This window comes from Sinohyriopsis cumingii, chromosome 17, assembly GCF_028554795.1.
Source record: "Sinohyriopsis cumingii isolate HCF-2022 chromosome 17, ASM2855479v2, whole genome shotgun sequence".
Taxonomy (NCBI): domain Eukaryota; kingdom Metazoa; phylum Mollusca; class Bivalvia; order Unionida; family Unionidae; genus Sinohyriopsis; species Sinohyriopsis cumingii.
Genome location: NC_142977.1, coordinates 17,394,358 through 17,406,698, shown reverse-complemented (window position 1 = coordinate 17,406,698; position 12,341 = coordinate 17,394,358). Strand labels below are relative to the sequence as shown.

The window sequence follows — 12,341 nt, the reverse complement described above, 5'->3', positions numbered from 1 at the left end:
TCCCGAAATCTCAAAGTCAATATTCTGTCAACGGGTATATGCTGTGCGATAGCATAAACGGACTGGCAGATCTGGGAATGTTTCCCAGTGAAGTGAGAATAATTTATTTATTTAGAAGTGAATCACGAATTATTTTCCTGCGTGCGCCACAAATCTCGACATTCATTGCGCGCCGTTTCTGAAATCTCACTGCGCATCATGTCAATTTGAATCTTGTTGGATTTAAGTTTCATCCTTGCTTTTCGCTTCTTCAATGATTCATTGTTGACCCTGTTATCCTCTAACATTTCTCGTAAGCGACGGCATATTATTGTAGCCAGTCGCGTGGTGATTCTCCTGTGAACTCGGGAGGTTGACCATGATCGCCCCACTTGATAATCGCCGTTTATTTTGTCGATAATCAATCAAGAAACATTTTAAAACTATCTTTAGATGCCTTACATATATTGTCCCAGATGATGATGTTAGAAATATCTTTCTTGCCCATTTATTTTAAAATCCATGCATCACCGCGCCATCAAAAGAAACTGTGATTAGTATGAGACTTAATACCTCTCTCCTTCATCTCCCTGGCAAGTCGGTGAGTTGCGGTTAGCACTACCATGTCAGTGCGGGATGCGTGCATCCCCCATAAACAATCTTAACGCACGTGTAGTTTTAACAGAACCACCAGGACCATTAAGACAAACCATTATATGCCGCGACACGGGATCATTAACTGATGGTGCCAAAGACGGTTGTCAATTTTGTTAACAATGAGGGTGAGGTTTCTAATTTTCAGACTAAGAATAATTACATATTAGCTCATACTTACTCGCCAGTGCCCCGGTGGAGTTTCGTCTACACTTAACAGAATTTCATCTAGCAGGTATAACGGTACCAATTGCACAAGTCCAGGTGGGCGGAGCTTAAGGTGTATGGAACATTGTATTCAGAATTAAAGAAAAACACTAGCTGTGATTGGTGCATTATGTAAGAGTTGTACTTTCTGTTTGGCTTTAAAAAAATGTTGAGCCTCTTGGCAATATGTGAGTTTGTATTAATTTCTATCTAGATCATATTTTGTATTTTTTATGATTTTTTTAAAATATGGTACACATAGCTGAAAATGTGCTTGTTGTGACTAGATAACTCTTACCCCTGTCTAGTTCCAGTAGAGTTATCTCTCTTAAATGCAATGGAGTACCTGGTTATGTCATTGTCAAATTGACAATCTAGCATTGTTCTATATGACAGTGTGTGACATGCATGCCCAAGTAGGACAGAAAGTATATTTATTTCACAAAACATTAGCATTGAGGAATATGGAAAAACAATTGGTACCGTGATACCTAAAGGAAAGAATAGCCTCACAGTGTATCCATAGAAACGCATACATGTGGGCGGCATTTATGAACTATACTAGTTTGATGTAGGAAAACAAATGTGTGCTCAACAGTTTTGGTGAAATATTGAAAGTTCTTTAAGAATAAAATGTATGAAATCTTCAGAAAATAGCACAAGTTGGCTTTGGATGGGGACTTTTGATAACTATAGCTATGATAGATATAGGCTTGTGTTACCTGATGCCTTTATGTATGTGCTGTTACCTCCTAGATTGGAATGCATGCAACAAAATAAGTTATGTAAACATAATATAGTTGATTTTGGCCAAATATTGGCTATTTTACCTGCAAAAGATGAAAAATCATGTGTACAAAAACAGCTGTCTTGTTCTTGTAAGGCATGCCATAAACCAGGATAGAGAACACTCTAAGTACACTTGTAGATAGATCACTTGTACCATGTGGGATGTTCTGGCATGAGTAATTTTTAGGTAATTTATTACGGATACGGTATTTCTTCCCACTTTGATTTGAATTGTTCTGCTCTAATTGTCCATTTTTTTTACACTTTCCTGCTTTGAAATTGTTCATGTAGTTAGTTCAGTTCTCTTGCATTCCCTTTTCTTGAAGTAGCAGTAAATACCAACAAACAAGAACAGTTTCCTTAAGTCAGCATTTCCCATTGGCACTTGCATAAGCCCAATTATAATCTACTATTGACTTTCAATTAATCCTATTTCTTTCTGTCAAGCTGCTCTTGTGGAATTTCCATGTTTGGTCCAACATTACAGAATGATAACCATTTTAGTTACACAGTGTGTATTCATTCCATTCAAATCCACACTGTTCTTGAAACTTTGCATCCCATCGCAAGAATCCAAATTGGCATGAGATGATATCTGCATGGTTATGGAAGGCTGCACTCTACATGCTGGCATTGTAGAAAATATGAACTATGTGATATGAAAGAGCTGCGTCATCTTAGAAATTAAAATTACATGACTCTTGAGGTCTCCACTAAATATAGGAGTCTAAATGTTAGGTTCTCACTTTATCAGTAATGCATTTTGAGATAATTTAATTGCAATGAAGTTAATACAGGTTGTTGATGAACTCATCTATATTGCATGGATACTGTATAAGAGGTTACCACACCTTATGTATGTCATTCAGTTATCTCCCTTACACCAGTCATAACATTTCAAGGAAATAAAATCTCACATTTTCAGTGACTGGTTATAAAAATAAAGAAAAGATTTGTGAAGTATTATATTAGCCCTCTATCTTGATGAAAATTTAAGTAGAAGCAATTTAATAATTTCTCACAGTAAAGTTTACAAGTTTAAAAACTGATAAGGTATGTTCTGTTTGGATCTGAGATAAGTTTTCTCTCTATCTGATGCCAATTATTATTAAATTCTTATATAGAAGAAATATACTTTATATGTATCTATATTATCTAAATTATTCACCCTTTCATATTAGATGGAAATGAACACAACTTCACTTGAAATTTGGGTACCTGTAAGGGATGTTATAGCACAGTTGCCTTTGGGCTGTCCTTGGACCTGTTGGGCCCTGTCCCATATATTTGTCCAAGGTAAGGGCATCAAACTTTCACTTCTCATTTTTCGCATTGCTGATTTTGCCTCCTTTAATTCCTTTATCATAAGCTACCTCTCCCTTTTAGATAAACACTTTCCTCCTGTTTTTAACTCCAATTTGATGTGCTATACTTAGTGTTTATATTTGGCATTTTTCTGTATTTTATTCCCCTAATTTCACCTCCCAATCCAACATAACCACTTAGAAGCTGTGATTTACTATATTTGGTGACTGATTGGCTTATTGAAACAATTTTATTCACATTACAAAGGAGGAAAGCTTACTATTTCTGTTACAAAGAGGATGGGTAGGTGGACCTTTGTGTGAGGACTGGTGGTTAGTGACCTCTTGTATCTGCAGATAGTGTAATGTGGTCAAAGCTTATACTTTATAATAAGATTGGGTCATGTCCACCTGTCTCTGATGTTAAGTTCTGCACCTATCAAACAAATATAAATTCCTTTCTTTTAGGTGAATTGTACATTTTGAAGTAGGACAGGTACATACTATTTGGTACATTGACCTTTGACCTAGTTATCACATAATATGACATAATGTGATTTATCCCATATCACCTATGTGAAGTTCAATAAGTGCTGATAGGAATAAGATACAACTCACAGTTGAAAGAATTCATTTTATTTCAAAAGATGATTTTGATGGTGAAGCAAAAGTATGAAAACAATAGTTCAAACAGCTCAATGATATTTCTATACACATTCATATAAGACATAGGTTAGTACTTCATCAAATTGTTTTTCACAAGTGAGACTAAGTATATTTGTTACTTATACAGTCCCGAACTATTTCACAGATTATTGGAAAAATTAAGGTTTGCTATAGGTATAACGGTACCAATTGCGCAAGTCCAGGTGTGCGGAGCTTAAGGTGTATGGAACATTGTATTCAGAATTAAATAACAACACTAGCTGTGATTGGTGCATTATGTAAGAGTTGTAATTTCTGTTTGGCTTAAAAAAGATGTTGAGCCTCTTGGCAACATGTGAGTTTGTGTTAATTTCTATCTAGATCATATTTTGTATTTTTTATGATTTTTTTAAAATATAGTACACATGGCTGAAAATGTGCTTGTTGTGACTAGATAACTCTTACCCCTGTCTAGTTCCAGTAGAGTTATCTCTCTTAAATGCAATGGAGTACCTGGTTATGTCATTGTCAAATTGACAATCTAGCATTGTTCTATATGACAGTGTGTGACATGCATGCCCAAGTAGGACAGAAAGTATATTTATTTCACAAAACATTAGCATTGAGGTATATGGAAAAACAATTGGTACCGTGATACCAGCAGGCCTATGTTTGACTCGCTGGTATTAAATATAAATGAATCTGTGGCGACCCTAGCAACGTCCTTAGAAAATCGAGTGATCATCGATAACTGTCTTATTGATGTGTAAGCGAGCATTGAACATCTAAAATAAGAATACTGCTGCGAAAAACCATTAAAACAGCTGATAATATTAAATAACTTTGTTCCATTTGGTAGGTTTGCTCGTTTCCTGGTGACTAGTACACCTTTTTCCGCATATAAAGTCGAATTCTACCTCGTCAATGACCAATATTTTACAACGGAGCTTATTACCAGATGAAGCTTCATATGCCAATTTACCCATCAGTGTTTGGCCTATGTCTTTTGCAAACGATATGTCCTACTCGTCGTTGCTTTCTGGTTTTGCAGCCAGACCTAATTTTGTGGTCTTTACGAAATTATGGATTCACTCAGTGTCTTCGTATCAAGCGTAAATCTCAAAAACAGTATATTGGAGCCCAACCGGGTTTATTCTTTGCGCAGTTGTCCATGAGATTTATCTCCGGATTTGGTTCGTTAAAATAACGACCAAACCAAGCAGGAATGACTGGATGAACATTTTAGGCAAATTGGGATGATTCAATCTTCGCAAATCCCGTAAGATCAAAATTCGGTAGCGGACTATTATCTCAACTCGAGTCAATTTATGTGTCGGATGCCAAAATCTCTCAAAATGGCTTGTCCTTTGTCAATGAAGAAATTTGCAAATATGTCCGGAAGGTCGACTGGAGAGAAGATAGTTGGAAGTGGTGTACATTTGTTCCTTGACATGTGCTTGTTAGTAATCTCGAAGAGCTCTTTGCAACTGTAACTTTCAGCTGCAAATAAGGCTTACATTCACTCATTCCAAGAAAGCTTCCGGGATAGCATGCAAACATGTCAATCGAAATATCGTCTTTTAATCATATTTATTCTTACAGAGACATCAATGTCCATATTCAACATACCAGCGTTGAACATCTTCAGTAAAATCTATGGGGGTTGGTAGCGATGGCACCAGATTGAATCATTGTCAGTGCTTTTATGACAAGCACCACTGTGTGTTTGGCATCAAAGAAAACCTTCTGACATTTCTGTAGAACCAGAAGATGTGTGACAGTAGAATTGCGTATGAAAATTCTTCTTCACCGCTTAACATTGATCGATGTGCTGTGAATTCCTGCTTGAAAATTTCATTCTTCGATGCAACTTCAGTTACAGTGGCGACCATTGTTACTCTGGGATTCTTGGGGTGATCTATGGTGAACATCATTGACGGACCAGCGGACCGAGAATAATCATCGGAATATCATGCCAATGCAAGTATCGTCGTGGCAATGTCAACTTGTTCGAGACATGATTCAATATTCTTACTACAAATGATTTTTTGACATTGTTAAACAACACCATGACATGATTCTTAACAAAACCAACTCCATCTCAAACTCCATATCCTGTATCACCTGCTTTCAGATGTCGACCTTCTACTTCAATGAATGCCACAGCGGGTATGACAATACATACTTGTATCTTTAACATTGACTCGTCCGCGGTCCCCAGGTACACGTGTGGCAAGAGAATACTATTAATAATCGCGCACTGATTCATCGTTAAGGACTGGTTCTTCCATGTCAGATGCGGGATCAGATACACGCTTGAATATTCAATTATATATTTCTTGTTGAATAAAATGATGTCCCAACAAACGATCAACCAATGATCACTGGTGGGTCAGCGACGACTTCGAGAAAGACCACGTTCTGCTATTAGACTTGCTGTTATATATTGTATATTTTTCTCTCTGGGCAGCTTGTTGTTTTGTCAGTGGCACGCCTTCCAATTCCTTCGACAGTTCATTTGCAACTTGATTTATTATTTTATTAACATTTGCTGCCATCACATTGGTGCTGGGCAGTTTAATGGCAGCAGTTTTCGTCCTATTAATCGTTCAAGTTTGTCTTGGATAGCTGAGAGTATTCTTAATTGCTTTGCAATCGGGAACGCTTTTGGGGTTACCGTTCTGAATAGATCTAGAACACATCGCCAATCCCATCTCAGTAGATAACTTTACATGTTGGTAATCGTGAATTTATCACCCTGACCAGCATAGGCCTACGTTGTACATTGTGTATGATCAAGCTATTTTCTTGTCACTGATTTAATTAAATACCTAGTCACTGTAGTGACCATCGATGTAGTAATCATCGGTAATGTCATCGATAAGTGCCCGATAAACATTTATGTCCATGATACCACCTGTGAATCATCGCTGACAAATAGCAGCTGCTTCATTTGTGGTTTTCGGGGGAATTATTGCCGGCTCGTCTTCCGCCAATCAGGCATTCAAGTATATCAACATCATCAATGATGTTACATGGGTAAAGCTTATCGTGTGGAGTGCTAAAGATATTTTCCTCGAGTAGTAAGACCACTTTCGGTTGTTTGATCATGGAATAGCTTTGACGCAGCGTCTGCTTTTTCCTTCCTTTTTTCAGATCTAGTTTTTACACTTGATTGTTTCCTTTCTTCTTCTGCTTCTTCAAGTTAACCCTTCAATTCTTTGTGCTCTTTTTCATTTCCTGTTGTACTTTTGCAACATATTCCCATACTGCTTGATTAAATATTTCAATATTATTGTTTTCCATTCTGACTGGATGAGTTTTACTAACAACACAATATACACATTTGACCCAATTGACCCAATTGACATATTTTACACTGTAAACATAATCAAGTTTACATATTGATCACCACTACCGGTTCCAAATGTGGCAATATCAAGTATTTGGTCTTTATCCCTGATGGCTGCAATACATTCCGCAGTACATTTATCTATTATATTAGTTCTAAAGTTTGGCGAAAGCGGAGGTTAAACTTCAGGTTGTGGTTGAGCTTCAATTTGTTGTTAAGGAGGATGCCGAGGTGGTGTCTTAGCAGGTCGACAACGACCAGAAATATCAGCAGGCAAAGTCTCAAGAGCTTTTTTGCGTTGCCTTAGTTGCTGTAACAATTGTTTTGTTTGGCTCAACAATTGGTTTAAATAACTGCTCTGTAAACATTTGAGTTTCTTGGAGCTGTTGAAGCTGCGTTTGACAGAATCAGGGAAGGGGAGATATTTCTTAATCGCATCTTGTCGTTGTCGAACTATTTTAGCTATAGTTCCATCATTAGCGCAGAATCACTCATTATTGTTGTATAACAACAATTTAATTACAACCCACTGTTAGCGCAAATATTTCTTACCCCAATTAGATGGTTCGGTTTTCAAAAGCATTCCAGCTTCGATTTACACATTTGGACATTTTTCGCAAGAACGTTCCTGAAGCGTTATTTTTAAGAACCATAGCGCGAAGTGGTCTGCGCACCGCCACCCACAATTGAGTTATACACCTTTCTTTTGACAAAATAAGGTCTCAAATGTTTGGTCTGTTTAGCCTCTCCTCCCTTCAGCCTCCGGTTCCCCGTCTTGTATGGCCAAATCTGTTATAAACCGTATTTTCGTGAAATGTCTGGTCGGTTCAACCCCTCCTCCATTCAGCCTCCCGTCCCCCGCCTTCTGCAGCGAAATTTGTTATACACCTGCTTCCCGTCCCCCGCGTTGTATGGTCAAATTTATCATAAATCTTATTTTCCCGAAATGTTTGGTTTGTACAGCCTTCCCCTTGGTATAAACCTTATTTTGCCCGAATGTTTGGTCTGTTCAGCCTCCCTGCTGCTACTTCCATCTTTCATGTACTTTGGGTGAAATTTCATTAGATATTGCACTTATGGAAATTGTTCATATCTAAGCAGACAGCTTGCAACCTTGACTGTTCTCCATGTGCTCAAACAAATCATCCTGAATTAATCTAAAATACGCTGTCTTCAGCAGACAACCTGGTATATGTCAGTTATTTGCTTTCGGCATTTTAGGCCATTTAAGGCTGCTTCATTTGCTCGGATGCAGGACTCACCGTAGCGACCAGACGGAGGTATTTTGATGAAAAAATATCTTTACTTCATAATTTTACTTTTTTAATTTTAACTTTTTCAGTTTATCTAAAGCCCGATAGGGGAATATAATTTTGCAGCACATGCTCTATCAGGCTATATTGATTAGAAAAGAAATTAAATTTACATTCTACGTCTAAATTGTCTGTACTTAAATTTGTCTTGATAGTATGCCTTTTCTACATTTACTGAAATGGTAAAAGGCTGGCGTGCTTCTGTTTTTTTTTCTATCTATAGCATATACACCAGACTCGTATTTAACACCATTTTCAGGCTAAAAATCAGCCACATGTATCTCTACTAGCACTTTTTCCCAACAATCTGACAAACTTCAAAACTTTAAAACATATTGTATTCATAACTATCATCAGCACATTGTTAAAAGTGCAGACATACTCGTAGGTTTTTATAGGCGCTGAAATAGACTGCCAATGACACGAATGGCTATTCATACCAATACATACGTCGGCAATGTTAGGGACCCGCTGGCGACAATCAGTTAGAAATTATAAATCAAGGAATGAAATGACCAAGCCGTGCATTTATTTTTATATCTTTGATATTTTCTGTTTCTAAAGTTGAGGTGGGGGTGGGGGTAAACAAACTGGATGGTGTGCGACTACTATATAGCTCCAGCCTGATGCACAGTACAGCCCTTATAAACATACTACTCCACCTCTAAACGAGGGAGAAACAAAACATCATTAAAAAATTAAATAAACATACCGGGTAGCACAAAGGCCGACCAAGAAGCGGGAGCCAGATTAAGCGAACCCACAACCCAACAATTCAATAACAGCGGTCAAGAACTATACAGCATAGTCAGGAAAAAAATAATGGCAAACGGCAGAGAGAATGGAACAACAGCCCCCAAAGACCGAAAGCTATGCCCAATCCCAAAGGAAGTTATCAGACATAAAACGGGGAAAACACTTCTAGCAAGTAGCTTTGGCAAATATCTGCCTGGAGCACAATCAGAGGGTAAAAACTGCCCACAATGCACCATACCAGAAACCTTAAAACATGTAATAAACGAGTGCCCGAGTTGCACCGAACAATGGCGTAAATTCAAAGGCAAACAAAAAAGAATACATGGTCCCACTACATATCCAGGAAACAGAAACATCAACTCCACGTACAGAACATCATGGACTTTATTTCGACCATTTGGATAAGAGGAAAAATAAAACTCCTAGTTACCAAACTATAATGTAACTGCAGCAGTCCACAATGCCCATGTCACAACCCGAGCCACAACAAAATAATTAGTGGGAGAAGGCGCAATACCCTGTTTTATAACCACGACAACAAGTCAAAATATAGCCAGGGTATATCAATTATTAAACCACAGACCTGTATAAACAAGAAGAAAAAATATATATTTTAAAAAGAAACAACAACAAAAAACCCATAAAAAACCACGTCAAATCAATCCCCAGTTATAAGCTGCCGACAGTCAGAAGGGTTTTAAATACAAAACCTAGCTGAATCCACCAATCGCATTCTGAAGCTCTCCAGCATCAGGATGGAATGCAGACAGATACATCCTCCTGGCATGAAGAACCTGATCTATAGTTGTCCCCCTTGGTTCCTTCATGGCTCTTTCAGAAGAAAAAAGTGCTGGTTGGACATACTGTAAGTCATACAATGTTCAAAATGTGTAGATATTCTGGAAATGTACAATACAGTAGAACCTGTCCTGAATGACCATCCCTTCTGCTAAAAATTAATGGCTGGTCTCTCATAACAGGTCATAGCACTATATAATCAATAAATTTGTGCATGGAGATTCTGGTCTCTCAAATAAGGTGGCCTCTCACAGCAGTGGTCTCTCAAGACAGGTTTTACCATATATATATATATATATATATATATATATATATATATATATATATATATATATATATATAAATTCTTCACTGCAGAAACCAAAGTGCAAGTTAGTTTTATATTCAAACCTGTAATAATGGTCACCCTTACTCAGTGGTCACCTGTTCACAATGACCAGTTCACATGTCCAATATAAATATCCAGTTTATTGCGATCACCTGCTTTCAGTGATCAGCAGCAAGGTGTTTCCTAACCAAACAATGGTGTTTCCCTGCCTTATGTGGTCACTGGTCCAGGAGCAGATTTAGAGAGATCACTCAGACTGTGTAAACTGAATTATTGCTTCATGAGGAAGACAAAGAATGACATGTGAAATTGATGCGCAATCATGTCTTACCTTGCGTGTATTCATAACTCCAGTCATTGTAACAGTTTAACTCTAAGTTGCAAGTCAAATTTTAAAGAAAAGGTCTTGACAATAACTGTGTATGAAGTGCACACAATAACTATAACACGTACCTGTGCATGAATCACACACAGTAACTTTATCACATACCTGTGCAAGAACCACACACAATAACCATGACATTACATGTGCATACAGCACACAAAAGCTGTAACACATATCTGTGCATGAAGAACACACAATAACTATAACACATACCTGTGCATGAATCACACACAGTCACTATAACACTTACCTGTGCAAGAACCACACACAATAACCATGACATTACCTGTGCATACATCACACAAAACAATTGTAATACATACCTGTGCATGAAGCACACACAATAACTATAACACGTACCTGTTCATGAAGCACACACAGTAACTATAACACTTACCTGTGCAAGAACCACACACAATAACCATGACATTACCTTTGCATACAGCTCACAAAAAAACTGTAACACATACCTGTGAATGAACCACACACTGGAAACAAATATAATGGAATTAAGACTTTCCCTAATTTCTTCTCTCACAACTTGATCAAATGACAAAATAAAGTCTCATGCCCTGAATATTTTTGTGTAACTAACACCAGGTTCAATGCCATTATTTTCCTGGAGGTCTGACAGCATTTCTGTATCAAAGAATGGTTTTCCATTACAGGCTAGGCTACAGGCTGTGCGAACTCACGGTCCATTGTTTAAAATTTCTTTAAAACTTAATTTCATAATGGCTTTTTCTAGTGGAGTCAATAACTCTAATTGCTGTATAGCACAGAGTTTATGAGGTCAATGACTGTCACGAGACTTAATTATTTCAATCCTGAATTGAAAATTCCATTGCTAAATACTCTGATTCAATTTCAATTCTGTGCCGATTTGGGATGTTGTTTACAATAACAGTTTTCCTTCAGTCAATAAATTCAAGCCTGGAATAGATATAAATCCAAAATGGCTGAAAATTTCTTTGTCTCTAAGTTACGTCCAGTCAAGATATACAAACATGTAAGTGCTTTTCTGGGGACACTGCTTTAGAAATTCTAGCATTAAGTTGGCAACAAGAGGTACTAAGGTATTACCTGTATTGTTCCACTAGTATCTTGGCTTCTAGAAGTTTACTTGTTGAGTAAAAACTTAGACGAGGGTCAGTGATACTGGCAAAGTGGTTTAGACGTCCCCAGAAAGTATCAAGGCTCCACTGTGGTTTGTCCAGGTCTATTCTCTTCATCATGATTGTCGTATAAAAACAACAATAAAATTGGATTGTATAAATGAAATTATATGTTTCATCTATACTCGTTTAGAAATTTAGTGCAACTGCAAACTGCGAGACTGATATCTGCTACTGAGTAATGTGCCAGCAGACCTGTGTCTATGCAGTTAATTAAGTTTAATCAGTAGAACAAACAAAACAGACCGTGATCTTCTAGTACATTAGGTTATGGCATATCATAGTCTTTGCAGTCAGACAACTTATAAACTAGTATGTTTTGGCAAATTATATAAATATATTATTAAAAGGCATTAGTAGTAATAAATATGAAATACACTAATATAAATATTTATGTAGCTCAATCCTAGATCTATTTTAAGATATTTTACAAAATTTTTGAATGCACCAACAAAATGTCATCATATGACCTGAGTTATTGTTGTAGGGTTTAATGCCATTTTTCAGCACAACAGAGGATATACATGGCGGCGAGTATAAATGGTGGAGGAAGAACCCGGGAAACCCCAGAACAAACCACTGACCCACGAGAAGCTACTGGCAAACTTTCTCACAAACCCACATTGACCGAATCCGGACTCTGGATCCCACACAGA

The 12,341-nt window shown here is 37.3% G+C and overlaps 1 protein-coding gene across 1 annotated transcript; it reads right to left on the bottom strand.

Moving 5' to 3' along the window:
- Positions 1 to 9,709: 9,709 nt before the first annotated feature.
- LOC149777832 (sideroflexin-2-like) lies at positions 9,710 to 11,753 on the bottom strand. Its single transcript, XM_089940486.1, has 2 exons — positions 11,594 to 11,753; positions 9,710 to 9,830 (listed from the first exon to the last, which is right to left on the bottom strand). The coding sequence occupies exons 1-2, from the start codon at positions 11,743 to 11,745 to the stop codon at positions 9,710 to 9,712; spliced, it is 273 nt and encodes a 90-aa protein (XP_089796612.1). The 5' UTR covers positions 11,746 to 11,753.
- Positions 11,754 to 12,341: the final 588 nt, after the last annotated feature.